A 19,849-nucleotide genomic window follows, 5' to 3' on the forward strand; every position below is an offset into this window, starting at 1 on the left:
ATAGAGTTGAAAATGCACAAATTTTACCATCGCGTACAGGTAATAAGCTCCGTAAGCACGTTGCGCCGCCGTATTTATATCTCTCGTATGACCGTGACCAGCGTACGATATTAAGTCACGGATCGCGCCTATAGGTACAAGAAACCCACGGTAAATCCCAGCCGGTTCCTCCCGCGCATTTTTTCACCTCCTATTTTTTTTTCTTATCTGTTTCTTTTTTTGTTTTAGCTCGAATCGAGTGAGCTGCAGTTTGTATTATATCACGACAATGGATCGCGTCATCTTTGAAAAGAAGAGAGAAAAAAATATTTGGAAAGAACGCAATCGGTGTCGAAAAGACGATCTAACACGCTCGGTCGTTCAGTCAAGAACGTGCGACGCCCAGGGCTATCGTATAATACGTCTACAGATTCGATCTCGCAGCGATGCACTTTTTGAAATGCAGATTAAAAATACGAAAGATTTGGGCACGGACGGCGGAAAAAATAAAAAAATAAAAATAATAACGGCCGATATCCGAAGGTTCCGAGGAGTGCGAGAGCGCAGAAATATTTATGACTAATTTCGCATCGGCTTAGAACAGCTGTAATGCGGCAAAAAGCGAGAATTTATCTCAAGTTTCAAGGACACCCCATTCACCGAGGTCCCCTTCGTCGATTCCGTATTCTATAAAATAATGTAAATCCCTGAAATAAAATTGGAAGTACAATCGTCTGACGAACGAGAAATTGCGGAACGTACGAGTCCGGTTTTGAGTTCGATTGCATCTGTACGGACACCCTACGTGCGGTATATAAGGCGCCGGGATTTTCCCTCCTTCGTACGTTGCAGAGGTAGGTAGGTCGTCATAAATATGCAACAGCCGAGCACGTTTCGTGCGACTCCTCAGTTTCCAACCAAAATAACGAATGACTGGGTGCATCGACGTGTGCGGTGTACGTACGTATCGTATATATGGAAGTTTAACTTTTAAACAGTTGCAACTTGCACCGCAGGAATACTGTATACGCGAGTGTCGTAATTGCAGCAGTAAAAGGAAATACGATACAACAAGTATAAATTTGCTATTTATTGTGTTGCTGCATCAATTGCATGTGCAACGCGTCACGTGTAATTCAACATTTCATTGCGTAGCAGGTAAATCATCGTACTTTAAATAACGTACGGTCGGAGACGAGGGGAGGGAAATTACACGCGTAGTTAACGTCGGCGATTTTCATACGTACAAGTGTGTATAATTACCGTAAAGAATACCTTCTTTTTTTCAAAGCTAAGTGAAGAAAAGAAAAAAAAAAGGACAAAACGCCACAATCGCAGAAACAGGATATACCTACCGCATGAATGACGAGGTGTTCAACGTACGCGATTCTTGGATGCTATAATATTATACACCATATCGTATTAGCAATTCGAAAGGTATTTCTCTATGACGTTTTACAGTTTATGAAACTGGGAAGAAAACAGTCCCTGAAATTGCGTTATCGATGTGAAATAAATGAAATAACTTATGCCTACGAATGTAACACTTGCAGTGGTGCTGTACGCATGTGTATAACGAGATGTAACAGAAAGAAAAATGATGAAAAATTGTTATTTCTTTCGAGCAGGGAAAACCCGCGGATGACCGGACGACGGTGCAGCGTGACCAGAAGTAGCGTAAGTGTATAATTTCTTCGCGAAATCACAACTCGCATTCTATTTTACTGGTCTATCAATTTATTTTTTTTTTTCATATCCTTCCACATTTTTCCTCCTTCTTTCTCTCTCTATCTCTTAATCATCAATATATATCCCCTCCTCCTGCTGCTATTGCTGCTTTTCCTCCTACTCTCTGTCTCTCTCTCGCTCTCTCACAATATGTGGGAAGGTATTACAACCCGAGAGGTCTGTCCACCTTATAACTTCGAGGACGTAGGAACCCGCGCGCTTGCCAGCCTCTGGTGCTAAACCAAGGAGAACTTCGACAAAATTCTTCCCGTTCGCCGTACACACGCTAACGACAAATTACAATATTCGCGTTTTGTACGCCGAGTCGGTCGCAGCGGTTCCCCGTGCGGTCTCATTATCCGGATCGGATCAAGTGCGGATCGGAATCCCTTGGCAGTAAACCGCGTTTATCCGGTTCGCTTGGATCTTGCAAGTTTTTAAACTCACGATCGATCGTCGCACACGTGGTGCTCTCGATCCTCTTTCTCTCGCGTATATATATATATATATATACCACAGGTGTATTGTACGTATAGATACGACAAAACTGATGATCGTTTTCACCGGCAAATATGTAAGTCAAAGAAATTTTCTACCGGACAACGGATCAATCCGGTTTAACTCCGACACCGACTCGGTTCGAGTTTATTGTGCACTTCTTATCGAGATCGCGGTGCGGTTGACAGTGAACTTATATTTGAGAGAGAAGAAAATAAAAGAAAATAAAAAAAAACAAAAAAAAGTATGTCACGTTAGGCAGACGCGTCTCATTAACTCCGATGGATTATGTACAATATCTGAACGAGAGTGCGTCGGATTAACGAGGATTGACCAATGTTCGGTTTTAATTTATTTGCCCATCGTCATTCGATTCGTTCAACGCAATATAGGATGTGCTCTACAGTATTCCTGTTCGCGATGAGACATCCGTCTAGGTTTCACTAGCGATATGTACGTAATATACGTTATAGTGCGATGAATATCTACGCATGAATAATAGGAAAGAATTTTTATCTCTTGTTATTTTCCTTTGTTTCGATACCGCGGCGAAGATTCACAGCGATACAGCAATAGTTAATGCCCCAGACGCATGAGCCGTATAACGTCAGAATTTAACTAACTAATTTTAAGCGAAAGGATTGTTGTGCTAATTTTTACCGCAGACAATGGTGAAATACCGTAGAGAAAACTTGAATTTTTATTCTCAACGTTTATTTTTCCTCTCTTCATTATTCTTCTTGTTTTTTCGTTCATCTCCGATCACGACCTGAGAAGGTGAGACGACGCGTCTCGTATTCATTATCAGTTTAACGAACCTCCACGGTAAATATGTACCCTGTACGATGTTACGTACGTGAATCGAGTTTATTGCAAAATTTTCAAATAACCCATTCGATTGAATTGTGCAGATTATGCAGTGGTACACCTATACGTGTACAATTATAATGGGAAGTGGATTACAAAAGAAACCGCAGGATTTTCTTATCGTCGTCACAACGTAAGCAACAAATTCAACTAATCGCGTTTCAACAACAGTTTATCCAACGCAGGTTCATTTGCATCGTACTATATTCAAATTATTTAAATCTTCGCTTCGGTTCGATGTAGGTATCGTTATCTATGTCAAAATCGATCTACCCGCGTTTTGAAGTAGATAATTTTCGGCGCTTAATTTCGAACGGGACGGCTACGAGACGAAGAATTTTTTTTTTTTTTCCGTTGGGGTAACGAAATGATAAAGCTTTAGCGGCGTCGTCGTTATCAATTAAATATACCCGGCGACGAGATCCCCGGTACATGTGGATGGACGTACATAAGGTGTACATAGATTCGTTTTCACATGTATCCGAAGGTGTACATAGAGTCTTAGCCGGAGCACGTGCTCCTTGAAAATTAAACGTTAGCGCGTGTATGGGTATGTACCGCGTGTAATTTATAATATCGCGAAACGGCGTTCTCGACAACGGAGGCGAAATCAGTCAGCAAGATCTGGTGGGGCGACGTAAAGAAATCTCACTTCGCTGAACGTTGAGCGTTAACGGCGCGTTATCATTCGGTAAGGTGATTAGCGAGATACGAAATCGGGGTATATATACCGGTCAAAAGGGCCATCGCTTTAGTCGTTTTTAACAACACCTCTGCAGGCATATATATCTTAACGACGGGTAAGAAATCAAAGACCCGCGTATCGAAAAATCTTATAATTATATGCGTATAATACGTACGATCCACATGCACCTACCCGCAATCGACGAGTAAATTTATCGTTCGATCTCGATTAATTCGACTTCATTCAATTATAGCGAAAAGGTCAGAATCGTATATCTCTTTCCTTAATTGTTTCTTTTTTTTATTCCATCGTCATCGTTGGCGTTATCCAACGCCGATAGCCGATCTATACTCATGCCGTACATAATCTAACATGCGAACTTATTATTTTCGATACAATTTCAGCTCGAGAGATCCTTTTAAAAAGATATCCGATCATGGATCTCAACGATCATCATCTTCCCGTTGATGCGCTGGCACGTGCCGCTGAAATTGCGGAGGAAGTTAAAGATGGCTCGGCGATTCTTATCGCGAAAGGAGTCACGATGTGCGTCCTATGCGGCGTCAGTATCTGCATGGGTCTTATACCGATGCAACTTGCAAAATGGTTCAAGTGGACCGGCAACGAGATAAGTCCCAGGTAAATTGTGATGGATATTTCTGTGTGCGAGATTATCGTCGAGTGATGTTCAATTTTTGATTAAGTTCTTCGAATAACTATGAGTGCTCCCATTGATTGTTCTCACTTTACACAGATCAGCGACAATTATTTCACTTCTCTTGGGATTCGGGGGTGGCGTTTTGCTGAGCACAACTTTCCTCCATATTTTACCAGAGGTCAGAGAAGGGGTGGAAGAACTGATGGAATCTGGGAGTCTTCCGAACTTCAGTCACTCACTGGCTGAACTTTTCATGTGCGCGGGGTGGGTACATAAGTGAATTATAAAAAATTCAAAACATAATCAGAAGAAAATCGAACGAAGAAAACTCTTTAAATCTGTTTACTTCGTACACTTTCAGGTTCTTTCTCATGTACCTCATAGAAGAAATAGTCCACGTCTATCTCAGGAGAGACGATAGAAGGCGCAAAGAATCCCAAGAAGCTTTTCACAATGGAAGACAGATCACCAAAAGTACAAACGATCTGGTGGAAAACGGACAATCTCTTTCGCCAAAGACGGAACCTCACGTTGGGTAAGACGCCCTGCGGATCGTTGCGCTCGTTTTTTGATTGATTTTTTTTTAATCAAGCTCGTGGTCGGTTATTCGAACCGGTAACGCGTTGATGTTCGATTTCTTTTTCTATTTGCGTGAACTCCTTCGTTTCCCTCAGATACGGCCACGGGCACAGCCATCTTCCGATTCCGGTGGACGACGACGACTTCGTCGTCAGTTCTCTGCGAGGATTACTCGTCGTCCTAGGACTGTCGGTTCACGAATTGTTCGAAGGATTGGCGATCGGATTGTCGAGTACAGCCAGCGATGTCTGGTGAGTTGTATTATCGCTTTTCGTCGAGCATAAAATAATCGTCGAGAAATTGTACAAATTTCCGTTGTCTTCTTTTCAGGTACCTCTTCGGCGCCGTAGCCGCCCACAAATTCGTGATCGCGTTCTGCATAGGCATCGAACTCATAACGTCGAGGACTCGATTCTTTTTGATCGTTATATACATCTGTACGTACGCGGTTGTTTCGCCGATCGGTGTGGGAATCGGTATGATTTTAACCGGGGGCGAATCCGCCGTAGCGAGCGGTCCCGCCGCCGTAATTTTGCAGGTAAATTTTGCGTTTGTTTCAATTACGATATACCAACGATGAAGGGAAGTTTTCATTCTCCCCGATTGTTATCGCAAGTTTAATTGGATTTTGATTGGTTTGTTTTTGGTTTGCGCGAATCACAGGGACTCGCGACGGGGACACTTCTGTACGTCGTGTTCTTCGAAATCCTCAGAAAACAGCGTCACGGATTGGGCCAATATTTTTCGGTACTCATAGGCTTCCTGCTGATGCTGACTCTCGAGTTGAGCAGTGAGTATTCTTCGTTTATTTCTCTCACTTGAATATCTCATATTTACATATATGTATTTATACCGAAAGATTCGCGAGCACGCGTGGATTCGCGCGACAAATTATCACCGTCCGTACGATATTTAGGTGTACACCAGATATGTTATTCTGTTTTTGCATACTTGCATACCTCGGCATCATTGCATCGCCGACGTTTGTCTACGTGTACCTTGAAACTAGTATCGTTTTACCAGATCAGTTTGGCGCGATATACATTACTCTCGCCGTACTTTAGACAAACAGAGTTCTGCGTATTTCAGTTGAACGAAGCAACCTACAGCCTCAGGAGGATACGGAATTCGATAGTATGATAACATTGGATAACAGAAACGTTAATAATATGAACACGGCGCTTTTTGAAAATTATTATTAATTAGAGCGCACGGTTATTCCGTATTCGAACAGATTTCCGTACGTACACCTGTGTATTCAGGGCGTGAAATTTTTCTCAAGAATTCATTTCACTTCAGAGAATTAAGGAAAGGTCGAAAAAAGGATTAACAAAAATTGAAAAAAAATTAAAAATATATTACTCGTATAAACGTGTGAAGTGTGACGTAGTTGCTCAAGTACGGGGAATAAATTTGTCGAGGTGAATATTTGCAGAAATTAAAATTCTGCTAGCTCGAGCCAGTCCCTCCCCCGTCGATTTGGCACGGCCGTTGAGTGCGAGATATCTGGGTTAGAATTAAAGGAGGACTACTCTGTCGTTGCCATTTCAATATTTCGATACCACCGAAAGTTTACACATATTCGCGTAATGTCGCGGCGGTTGACGTTAGCGATATGCAAAAATTATATAAAATAAGCAAAATCGTTGTTCCATCTTCTGATCACAACTGCACGATACGACCATTCATTATCGTACGGATCTATATTATTCATCAAATTCGCACGCTTACGTGTTAACAACGAAATAAAAATTAATTGTCCATCGTTACACGTCTTTCAATCTATCTGCATGTTTCCTATGTAACTTACTAATACTCTCTTCTGTATTATTTCTTTTTTTCATTCTATCTTCTCAGTTGGACACAAACATTCGCATTCCCATTCGGGTGATCATGGGCATTCGCATGATGAATCTGGTGAGCCCGGACATTCGCATGCTCGTCGTTAATCTAATGCGAAAGAATTCTGTGAACGTTTATTCCATACGACCTAACGAACTTCGGTCTACGAAAACTGAAACACGAAATGGATGACCGTTACGCAAGACGTAAAAATACAGAAAATACCTCCGAAAAAGCTCTTCGCATCACGTATGTATGAACACATATGTCTTCGGACGGCGGCTAACATTTTTTTTATCTTCCCGAGCGGAATATTCTTATTCAAAGGTGCGTAATTAATTCCTCAATTCATTGTAAATAAAAAATCAGTTCTCAGTTCTGCATGAAACCAGAACAGATATCAGGATGATCAGGTATTAGAAAATCGATCGAACCTAGGTAATTAATTCATTCATTAATTACCAAAGAAAAAAAAAAAAAAAAACACCTCAATTAAAATCGCCAACAGTATTAAAAAAGAACATGAACGCAGATGTGTAAAAAATACAAAATTAGGTTAAATATTTAGTAATTACATAATGACATTATGACTTTTGTATAATAGGTAGGTAATTAACGAATGATTGAATAGGATATTATAAGGCTACATATATTATTGATAGTTTTATAGCGATAATAACTTTTTTTTTTTACGGTTGAATATTACATATGAATTCCTTCTTTTTTTAATATCCATACTTTCGTATGGTGTATCATCCCATCATTATAAATTTCGGATAAATAACATTGATGTTCAGTCAGGTAAAGGAAAAGAAGAAATGAAAGTATAATTCGTGTGCAGGTACATACAAAAGAAATCTGATTATAATATATTATAGCATGTATGTATATTACGATGTTTACTATCGTAATAAGCTAACGCGCCGTTAGAAATAAGTACTTTGGATTATCAATTACGTAAATTATAGACAGCAGAGCATGAATCAATAATAATCACAATAATAACTACACTTCAGTTCACGTCCCGCTCCTGTTGCTCCAGAACAAAAGCGACATTTAATCCACGTCATACGTATACATCCACCTGTCTTAAACCTCAAATATTAACGCTCCCGTAGCATGATTGAAATTACATATTCACATCACATCCATAATACACATATACGCAAATATAATTAATTAATAAATTTATATACCACTCATAATTTAATCCGGTTAATTAACTCCCGTTATTTGCTAAATGTGATCCTGTCACTCGTGTCCGCATGTTGGATTTTTTTTTATTATTACTTTTTTCGTTGCAAAATACAATATTGATTTATTCGTATATATGCAATGCACAAACGATGCACACTGAATTACAGGAATGTAGATGAAAAGTGTTGAAACGTGTTACACGAATAACGAAATCACTCGACCGGATTGTCATCACTGTTATTTTTCTACGGTAATCTGTGGGTGCAGGAAACGTATACAATTCGTTACATGGGAATCAAAAGGGCGTAACCCACAAAAAACTGCGGATGTTGCGCCGTAAGAGCGCATCTCTACGTGCACAAAAGTGAAGAAAAATGTATTAAAAAAAAATCAAGATTACAGTAGGTAAAGTGGTGGTAGAGGCAAATACTTCTTCGGATGTTTCGATTTTGACTTTGTCTTACTATGCGTTTTTTGCAAGACGTTCAAAAGTACAAAAAAAAATTAAAAAAGAGAAAAAAAACCTTAAAAACTTGAGCATATTGTGAAAAAGTTTTTTTTTTTTATTTCTTAGCATGGGGACAGAATTTGTACCTTATAAAAAAAGAGAATTTTTCAAATGTAGAAAAAATTTTTTACTTGATATTTTGAGGTAGCCCACTCGTTTTTTGAATGAATAATTAATCAAGTGGGGTACTATTTGAATTTCTCGGTCTACAAGGGAGCCCGAGCTTTGCTGGAGTCAGGTAGCCAGCAGCGCAGCACTTTGTTGTGAGACGTCACCTTGGGGGCTGAGTAGAGGTGACGCCCGACAACAAACCCTCTCGCCGTGGCTACCTGACTCCAGATAAGCTCGGGCTGGATACCCCGTTCTCGTAGACCGAGAAATTCGAATATTTCGACCCATGCATGGATTGCGACGAATCAAAGTGGTTCTACGACTAAAACCAATCGATATGTCTTATAATTTTTCTGCTCCCAACAGCGAATAAGTGATGGTTACTCGATCGATTGCATGAGTAGATGATTTTGGCTTTCAGATTTGGATTTCTGAGCTAATTATATGTGAAATTACTCTTGAAGACCAGAAAAAAGATTCGATTTTTAGGCAAAAATGAAATCATTTTTTTAATTAGGTTTAATATGCTTTTCTTACGTATTTTGACCTCAGGAATCCGAATCTGAAAGAAAAATTGATCCATCTCTAAAATTGATCGAGTTATCGCCAATTTTTAGCTTTTTGGGGTCAAAAATAAAAAATTCATTTTTTAGTCTATATTAATGTAATTGGAGCTCAGGAATCTGAATCCGGAAGAAAAATTGATCTATCTGCAAAAATGACCGAATTATCCCCATTTTTTCGCATTTTTCGGCATAAATTTAAGGATATCTCGAAGGGAAAAAATCGTAGCTCAATTTGGACAACGAATTCGTGTTCCTGAGGTCAAAATACATAAGAAAAGTGCCATACGATCAATTTAAAAAAATAAAAATTTTTGGCCAAAATTTGAGATTTTTCCAAGGGGTACCCCTTACGATTTTTTCAAATTTTGGCCAAAAATTTTTATTTTTTAAAATTGATCGTATAGCATTTTTCTTATGTATTTTGACCTCAGGAACACGAATCCGTTGTCTAAATTGAGCTACGATTTTTTCCCTTCGAGATATCCTCGATTTTATGCCAAAAAATGCGAAAAAATGAGGATAACTCGGTGATTTTTGAAGATAGACCAATTTTTCCTCCAGATTCGTATTCCTGAGCTCAAATTACAATAATAAAGACTATAAAATCAATTTTTTATTTTTGACCCCAAAAAGCTGAAAATTGGCGATAACTCGGTCAATTTTTGAGATAGATCAATTTTTCTTCCAGATTCGGATTCCTGAGGTCAAAATACTTTAGAAAAGCATATAAAACCCAATTAAAAAAATGATTTCATTTTTGCTTGAAAATCGAATCTTTTTTCTGGTCTTCAAGAGTAATTTCACATATAATCAGCTCAGGAATCCAAATCTGAAAGCCAAAATCATCTACTCATGCAAGTACCCCACTTGATTAATTATTCATTCGAAAAACGAGTGGGCTACCTCAAAATATCAAGTACAAAATTCTTTCCACATTTGAAAATTGTTCGTTTTTCATAAGCTACAATTTCTGCCCCCATGCTAAGAAAATAAATGAAAAAAAAAAAATTTTCACCCCACCCTACTACATGCGTACAATATAGGCAAACTACTTTCATTTCGCATAATCACTGTTGGCCTAGATATCAATTGTTAAACGGTAAACGCGTGTACATGTTGGTGTAAGCGATACGCTCGTTGCAATTGTCCCTCGAGTACAAATTCCCACTGCAAATATAACGACGTAAACTCGTTATGATGACTAGTGATGCACAATGCGTTGTATTTGAAAAAAAAAAAAAAATCCGGAACAAATTAATGTCAGTTTTTTGTATGGTTTCGAAATGCTGTAGGAAATCCGGTTTCTTGAATCGTGAATTAAATTCGCGCCACAGGTGTATCTGTCCAAGTTACTAAAGGAATTATAAATTTATCAGTTGACCAAATTCAATCGAGTGTTTTATATTTTATACCGTGAATAGAAAAACTTCTAGTTTCCTTGAAAGCATAAACCGTCGTTTGATCTCAACTCCAAACTCATGAGGAATTTATAATCAATTCAAAATTTACGATAAAAAAAGCCGCCGGCACTTACCTATTAATATCGTTCTCTGAAATTATTAGATACTGCTCTCTCCATCTAGGCCGGTGGAAAGGTTTTTTTTATTTCGAAAAAAAGATATAATTAATTATTAAAATATTTTATCATAAGAGCGATGGCGTAGTTCGAAGTGTTCGAAATCGCAGAGTAATTGCGGTGGCAGTTTGAGAATAATTCAGGTGAAGTACGGAGTACTTCGAAAATTTCTGCGCAAGCGTGTTGTACGTACATATCCGGCGTAATACCGTCGATAATCCACTTTGGCTTACAGCTTTATGCATACCTGAACGCTGAGACTAATACAATTATGATATTCAAAAAACATAATTGAAAAGAGAGAGAGAGAGAGAGAGAGAGACGAGCGAGTTGAAATTTACAAATGAAAGAACAATATCATAGCGCGTCAGCAAAGGGATGAAATTCTTTCACTTTCAACGGTAATATAGACGAAAGAATAACGTGGCGGCGTCCGTGCTGTCGGAAAATCGAGTCCTTTTTTAAATTTTCTCAAATAATATGATAAACCCAGTTGAAAACCGCGTCCTCGCCTTTGTACTTCCGTTTTCATCCTCGAGGATGCAGGATATACCGCAGGATATCCTGAATCCTCGAGGATGAAATTCTGAGAAAACCACCCTTGATTTCCTTGCGCTCGTCGTCGCAATTTTTTTTTTTATTTCAAGGTTTGCGGTTTTGTTACACGAGTACAACGCGAGATAAGGAGAGAAAGAGACGGTGAGATGAAAGAGATAGAAGTTTACAAAGGGGAGAACAAGATTGAAAAAAGCACAAAGGGAGACCCTGAAAATTCAGGATCATGCGCCATAGGGACGCGATAAGAAGGATAGGATGATAGGGTGAAAATCGGAGAGTAACGAGTACCGCGTTATGAGCCGACGAAAACGGTGGGGGAGAAGGTAGTAGGAATAGAGCCAGCGAAGGCAAACTATGCTTAGAAAGCTCAGTGGCACCTCGGCCAGCGAAGAGCATTTTCACACATCAATCTACCTGCGGAGCAGGTGGTGCGAAGCAACGTTGTTCCGTTTCACCGAACTGTGACAACGGAATTTGGATATCGAAAAATAATTCGCTTGATTTCGACGGTAACGCTGCGACGCGCGTTTCGCGAATAATTTGCGCCAAAAAATTTTACGACAACGTTTTATCGCACCTGTAAACGCCACTTTTTCCTTCGCGCTTTTTTCGACGATCGGTTACTCAGTGAGTGCAGAATCTCTGCTGTGACGTGCGTATTTCGAAGGACTATTTTAAAAGCATTGCAGACGTAGAAAATAAATTTACGCAAGTTATCGATATTCGTTATTCATTTTATCTTCTCAACTCGAATCTCTTCTCGTCTATTTCTCTTCATTATTCACCCCTTTTTTTTTCTTCCAAAGAGTAAAGATTTATTTTTTGCTCCCTTTTTTAATTTTTTAGTTTCACGTCACGGCTGACGAATAAACCCTTTTTGTGCCCCGCAATGAAAAACCTACCGAAGTTACAACGGTTGTAGGTCTTTTTTTTCACTTTCTCTTCAAACTTTTCACCACCAAAACTATAGGTACCAATAGCTGAAACCCTGCCGTGCTTAAGATATTTTATAACGCGATGAAAATTTGTCACTCCCAATGATTGTTTTATAGACGTTATTTATCGATCTAATAATCGACAATTTTTCCTACACCCATCGTAATCTAATAGAAAATTTTACGTGGGATCGCGAGGTGCAGCGTGTATGCAGAAATTTTATACCAATACGAAGGATATTACAACCGTATCATTTCCGGTTTTCAAGAAATAAATTACCCCACATAGCTGTAGGAAGTAATTTCTGCATGTGCACCGTACATACATAGTTACAGCCATTAACGTGTCTCATTTTCGATGAATAAAAACACTATGAACTGAAATTATTAACGTCGTTGAAAATCTATTACGTAATCGAAATCATCGCCTACAATTCTTCTTCTTTATGCGATTGCATGTGCCCATATGTTCATAGATGGAAAACGTTAGGATTACCGTTAAAACGTATACCACCTGAAAGAGCTCGTCTCATTCACTCTGAAAAAATATTTCATCAAAAAAATAAGACGCGAGCGAAGATGATTTCTTTATGATTGGAAAAAAAAAAGAATCAAGCAAAAGGAAGGAGGATAAATTATTATTCAGACACTTGTAACCATCGCGAATCTCTGCACAGGCGATGGTGACGGTGACGCGAAATTGTTTACCGTTAAATAATTCGTGTACACACGCGTATGACCATACGTGTATTATGCATATAGGTATACATAATAATGTGCCAAGCATCGGAATTTATGATTGAAGCTTTTCGACGAGCAGCTGGAAACCGGTGAACGTGGAACGGTGTATGATATAAAATTGTGTAAGCATATATACGGTATAGAATGACGGGAGGTTAATTTGAGAGAAGAAAAAACCAAGGGAAAAAAAAAAAAAAACTAAAATAAAACTATAAAAACTGAAAAGCTACGTCACGGTGCAATATCGTTCTGTTCAAATGTGGGTCACATTCACGAGCCTTCGAGGCAAGTTGGCCTATCGCGAATAGAAGAGAAATAAAGGAAAAGAAGAGAGGAAGAAGGCAGAGCAAAAACAAAGGGTTGTTGAAGAATTGAGAAATGAAATATGAAAAAATGAAATTTTTAGTTGACGCGTTCATTTGAATCGCGGTGTTACGTGTTTGGTATCATATGGGCAAAGATCGTTACGGTAATTATGTGGTGTGCAAGGGTTGATATATCTAATTTTATCGTACGTAAACGGATGATTCAATGAATACACCGATTACCACATGGACTGTGTGTACCGAGAATCGCTATTATCTGCACGAATAATTTACGAAGAGATGCTGAAACGTCGTTTAAACCGATTTAATGTCACGCGACTCAAATTACGGGTGGGAACGACGCGGTCGACAGGTGATAATATATTGTTAGAGGAAGTGGGCTTCGCGGTTGAAATTAAATCAAACTCGGCGATAAAGGGAAATCTGCAACGAACATCATAGACGGTGTTAAACTGAAAAAGTGAAAAGAACGATGGAGTCCATCGATCAGACGGAGTTTGTGGAACCGATCCAGGAGAATTCGGCTGCAACTAACAGTTACACCCTCCTCTTGGCAAAAATTGGAGCAATGTTGGGCCTTGGAATAGGGTCTCTCTGCGTGGGCGCCTTACCCCTTTGCGTAAGCCGATGCAGACTGAAAAGGAGGAATTCGAGTACCGCCGAAGTAAATATGGCAAAATAAATTTCAACCGATATATTTGTATTTCTTTAAAATTTGTTCATTGGTTTCTTTGCTGCCTCTGAGAAGGAGTTTCGGATGGCACAGCAGAATATACCGCGGAGGCTATTACGTATTCATGATTCTTGAACGTAAAATTATAACAGCTTTTTCAGCTAACGCAAATTTCGGACCAACAAATTTCACGGTCTTCTTTCTATACATCAGTTTCCTTTCTCCTTAGCTCACGGGGACGATAAATGAAACCCTTCGACGGTTTAGTGACTAAATTATTCATTGTCAGCGAGTTATCAGACTTCAGACTCCGCGTTGAAATTGATCACAAATTCACAAGGTCTTGAAAACTCGCTCTTATCCGCTCTCAGAGGTAGCATACAACCACAACTGAACCAATCTTAAATTCAAGAAAATTAAAAATGAATCAAACGACAAGTCATTGGTTTATATTTGATGTAAAACCGAGGATTTGTGTCCGGAAACAGGGTCTCTTGACATCTCTTCTCCTCTGTTTCGGCGGTGGAGTGCTCCTCTTTACAACTTTTCTTCACCTCGCACCGGAAGTGCGTCAGAGTGTACAGAAACTTCAGGAGAACGGTCAACTGGTAAACCTCGGTGGTAATTTGGGACTCGCCGAGTTATTGCTTTGCGCTGGTTTTTTCTTCGTTTATTTAGTCGAAGAGGCTGTACACGCGTTGCTAGACCGAAAACCAGAGGCTACAGAAGCCGCCCTTCACAGAAGCGTTTCGCTCAGACGTTGCAACAGAGGTGAAAGAAGCGGAAGTAGAAGCGGAACACGAAGCGGTAGTAGGAGAAAGGAGACCGCAAGGAGTGAAAAGTTGTCACCGAACGACGCGAAGATATCACCGATCAATAACGATCACCACATCGACGCTGAGTTTGACAACTCTGGTTTATTCGCCACAAGGAATTCCAGGATACAGGAAAATTCCGGATTCGATAAAAACGGACATCTGGGGGGCAGATTTGACTCCGGTAAAGTGCAGCTGAGAAATTCAAACTGCCCTTGTACAGCGGTGTCCGGTAATTACGATCAGACGATTGTTCAAGAAACGAATGCGAATACGCAAGCCCTTCAAACTGAACGAATCCAGAGAAACAGCTTCGGAAATACGACACCGTTGACGCAAAACGATAATTATTTGCCCCAGAATCCACAGATGTCCCGAGGACTCGAGGGTATAATCGACGTAAAATCGAATCGGCTTTGTAATCTGCCTCTCGGACATTCCAACTTACGCTCGTCCGCGTCAGCTGGAGGTTTGAGTTCTTCGAGTACGTCTTCGTCGACGGCTGTCGCGACTCCCCCGAACGCTTCGGTTCGCGGTCTTTTAACGGTGATAGCGCTATCGTTTCACGCTATTTTCGAAGGGCTTGCCGTCGGCCTTGAACCTTCGGTCGCCTCGGTTATATACCTCGCGGCGGCTATAGCAACGCATAAATTAGTGATAGCATTTTGCGTCGGTATGGAGATGGTAGCTGCGGGAGCAAACACTAGAATCGTTATGGGATACCTCGCCGTTTTTTCGATCGTTACCCCGATCGGAATCGGCGTTGGATTGGCCTTAGAACGTTTCGAAGACGGCGGCGACGGCTTGGGCCCGGTACCCGCACTTCTTCAGGGAACTGCAGCCGGAACTCTTCTCTACGTTGTTTTCTTCGAGGTCCTTGCGCGGGAAAGGGCCAACGAGAAAAGTGGACTTTTACAGCTCACCGCAATCGTCCTCGGATTTATGCTCATGCTCGGATTGCAACTTGCCAGTGAGTCAACGAAATATATGATAATTATAATAGTAACGTCGACGATAAAAATGAATTTGGAATCTGAGAAAGGAGGTACATACGTATGTATATACCGAATGCGGTTATCGAGCGTTTATGAGAATTGATCACGCGGCTTCCAGCCGTTTTTAGATTCTATTCTGTTCAGGTGTGTACGACAGGCGAGTCTTGCAGCTCCCATAGCTCAGTTCTAAAATCAATCTCTTCAAAGGGTCGTTATAAGTTTCAGGTGGGTCAGTAGGTATTTCGGGTGAAGGTCGAGAGAACGCTTCGTACCAGCTTATACCACTGGTACAGATTCCTTGTCTAGTTTGCGTTGCAGTTGCTTCACCGGGTGTACAATATCTTATGTATGTTACGTATTATCGTCATAATATCTCTACGAAAACACCGGGCCTAATGTGGACACAGTAAAGTCGGCATTGGCGTTATAATGCATATGGTAAAATCTACTATACGTGTAGCGCGAAAATTTCCTGCATAGTAATGTTGGATTAATTTTATCGAACACTGACGCATTCGAACGGCTTCGTGTCAGGCATTACCAAATTCGAATACCATAGCTCTTCATGTTTTCACGCAACAAATAAAATCAGAAACCATCACTCATAAGATTCCGCTGAATAACTCCAAGAGAATGTTCTTTTCTTTTCCAATTTCTCGAGTGCGCCGAGAAACTATTTTTTCGTAGCACAAAGTTATCGTTATTTCGATATTCTCATTTCTACGTGTTGGGTTTGTTTTCAAACTTTGCGAATATAACATTGAAGCGCAAAACTTCGAGGTTGCATACATCCCTCTCTCATACACCCGCACCCATAAAAAGATGAAGCAAAGCTCTGCTCCATACTAAATCTCTACCGGGCTAAACTTTCTTATCGCCGAAAACTGAAACTGAATGTTTCCCGAAAGTCGGAAATGGGATTTATTTACAACTTACACCTGCGCTTCGTATCCCTATTATATCAGGTTCGCGTAATGGTTCTTTTTTATGTGATTCGACACGATCGATTCCTATGCAAGGTGTCGACTTTCAATCGTATAATATCAAATGCAGAATATCGTGGCTGTCTTGATCAACGGTGTAACGTAATACGAGAAACAATTATAATCAAACAACTCGACAACATCAACTGCGAAAGCTTTACATCCGCTGTAAAGAGCCGGGTATTTTATAGGTACGGAATAATGTCGTCATCGGAGAAACCCTCGCCCGAGACATGGGATTATTATGAATACGGTTTCCTGACAAACGTATGTTTTCATAGGTATTGTTACATCCCTCTGTAATTATTTGTCATTTACTCTTCCCATGAGCATACGAAACACTCGACGCCGTCGGTATACCTGTATGACCATACACGTACTCAGGTGTAAGATTAAATAGAGTAGAGAGAGAGTTCATTGAACGACTTGTACAATCTTATACCTATAGCCAGGTGAGTCTCAAACTCTAACGCAGAATCCGGGTTAACGGCATACACGGTGAAAGTTGATCATCGTTGTCATCGTGGTCTGGCTATGGGTCCATCATATACGCCACCGAAATTAGATCTTAAATGCAATCAATTGATCGATCGGGCTGATTTTTCCCTCTGCAGAGAGAAAATGGGGAATGATAACGATTCAGCGACGAAACTTAAGGTCAGTCGTTTAAATCTGGAAACAAGCGGAACGAAATGTTTGTCAGATGCGGAGTCACATTCTCAAGGTCATCTGGCCGTTCCAGAGCCTCGGAAACAAGTTACCCATCGCATGTGGTGATAGTTTCGACAAAACTAACACGTAAACGATCCTCAGACCGATGATAATTTGTAAAGGCACTTAAAAAAATGCGATGGGAAATTTCGAAACTCATTTTACGAATCGAGAGAAGGTCACGATTTCCCGAAGGAAACGCTGCGCCAGACTCTCGAGAAGCAGCAGCTGTGGGCTTTTGAATATAAAATTATGCCTGTACACCACGTACGTGGTCTTCGAACCGGCCTTTAAATTCCAACGATATCATGTATATCAGCTATAGAAATGAGAAAATAATTATATGCATATGAAAGTGATACGAACGAAAAATTAAATTCAATGGCGAAGTAGAGTTATGAAAATGTTCGAAGGAATAAAATCATGTTGTTTTGTTATAAATATTCCAGCTTCGCACTCTCACGACCACGGTCACGGTCATGGCAATTCCCACGGGCATCAGCACGAGCACAGCGATCACGTCCACGATCACGATCACGATCACGATCAGGAGGATCACAAGGATCATGATGAACATCATCATCACCATCGTCATCAAGATGTTATAACAACTACAATAGCAGGAGTAACGGAAAAAGTAATCGACGTAATATCCACCACCTTGGCCTCAGCTACGTCTGTAACGGATAGACGTACTTAACGTTACGTGGATATTTAATCATTTATATATTTATCAAATATGATAGAAAAATTTTGCTGGTAAATAATGCCTTGTGGGCTTCATTAACGCAGCGAGTTTAATGGCCTGGAAAAATGAAGTTGTACTCGATAATTTTTCATCTTCGGACGGAGAAGAAGACGCTTAATGAACACTTGCAGCTATCCGAAGCTGGAAATCCCAACTCTACTGTACGTTTTTCGAAAATTGCCAGCGATGATTGCATAATCGCAGCCTCAACGATCGGTAGTTTTCGCTTCGAGAAGAGAAAAAACTGAGGAGAGTACCGTTACGAGGTGACTTCGTTCATGCGGAACGAAAGGGAACAATGATCGGCAGTTTCTATCCAATACATCGAATCTCCGGGGCTTCATTAATTACCTATTTTCCTCTTAAATTTGACGCCCTGAAGAAGATCTATAGAACAAATAAAAAACAAGCAACTCGAACTAGGAAGAGCTTGATGTAGCTGTCGTATCTCATGGTGATTGATTGAAGACGAAGACGGCGAAACTTTGAGGAAAGTATAAACCCTTTGTATTTTAATATGATTTTCAATGAGGGAAATATTATTTGAATAGAGATTAATTCACGTCCACCTGCCGCCTTTTAATCCGTGACTTTGAGGTCGCGCCAAGTTTCGTACATCGACTGATCTTGATCGGAGGAGCAAATTTGAAATACTTTGCTCCACGAGAATCAAATAGAAATAATTTTTCCGTGAAATGTACATCGTAAAATGCAATTTGCTTGCAGCCTTTTAGTCTGCCTTCTTGCCAAGTCACAAGTATCTAATTTTTTGTTGTTCATCAACTTTCGAAAGAACTGTCGAAAATTATTGGCGATTCAATCATATTGGTTTAAACTGAATGACTACAGGTATGATTAACTCAATTGCAGATTTTCATGCTACTTTTGTAATCCGTGTATAAAAAGTGAGCTCGTAATCTTCGTTACGACACTAACGATGAAACGGAAATAAATATTCTGATATTAAAACACTCACGTCTTTCACACATGGTAATTACAAATTAAAAGACTTTATATTACGATCACGATTGATTACTTTATAATTCACTTAAGAATGATAGTTTTTTATTTTTTTTTAAAATGCGCCATCGAAGTCCGGTAATTAATCAAGATGTGTCTTTCCAATTAAGTTATGAAATAAGAACTAGACTGTCGCATATCGTAATAAAAAAATGTAAAACGTTTGTTCAAAGATTTAGAATGATATATGACAATTTATATGATAAGACGTTTTAATAGTACTCCTGAATGAAATAATATTCTACAATCTGTTATGACTGAACGACATATTAGACAAAAGGAAATAATTAAGATGTTAATCATTATGTAATGAATAACTATACGAAACTCAAATTACTGTATTCAAAATACAGTTACATGTATCAATTAGCCGTTTGCCGAGTTATTATTGAATAAGTAACTGTATGTATACGTATATTATACAAATATATTTTAATTGACTCTATTTTTATTTAATCGTTAGTCTATTTTATATTGTAAAAATATGTTCGTTGAATAAGAAACATTTCAACTGTGTCTCTGAAACCTTTCATCAATCAGTAAAATTACC

The 19,849-nt window shown here is 39.6% G+C and overlaps 1 protein-coding gene across 12 annotated transcripts; it reads left to right on the top strand.

The window, feature by feature from the left end:
- The first annotated feature begins 264 nt into the window (after positions 1-264).
- On the top strand, positions 265-19,815 carry LOC105693553 (zinc transporter ZIP1-like). 12 transcript variants are annotated; one of them, XM_012413575.3, is made up of 10 exons: positions 265-1,137; positions 1,271-1,416; positions 1,608-1,656; positions 4,162-4,396; positions 4,512-4,679; positions 4,777-4,950; positions 5,090-5,245; positions 5,325-5,532; positions 5,658-5,784; positions 17,981-19,815. In XM_012413575.3, the coding sequence occupies exons 4-10, from the start codon at positions 4,194-4,196 to the stop codon at positions 18,229-18,231; spliced, it is 1,287 nt and encodes a 428-aa protein (XP_012268998.2). In that variant the 5' UTR covers positions 265-1,137; positions 1,271-1,416; positions 1,608-1,656; positions 4,162-4,193; the 3' UTR covers positions 18,232-19,815. The 12 variants fall into 12 exon arrangements, with proteins under 12 accessions (XP_012268998.2, XP_048513102.1, XP_012268997.2 ...); XM_048657145.1 differs by lacking the exons at positions 265-1,137; positions 1,271-1,416 and having other exon boundaries at positions 1,532-1,656; XM_012413574.3 differs by lacking the exons at positions 265-1,137; positions 1,271-1,416; positions 1,608-1,656 and adding an exon at positions 1,882-2,281.
- Positions 19,816-19,849: the final 34 nt, after the last annotated feature.

The sequence above is a fragment of the Athalia rosae genome, chromosome 6 (assembly GCF_917208135.1).
Source record: "Athalia rosae chromosome 6, iyAthRosa1.1, whole genome shotgun sequence".
Taxonomy (NCBI): domain Eukaryota; kingdom Metazoa; phylum Arthropoda; class Insecta; order Hymenoptera; family Athaliidae; genus Athalia; species Athalia rosae.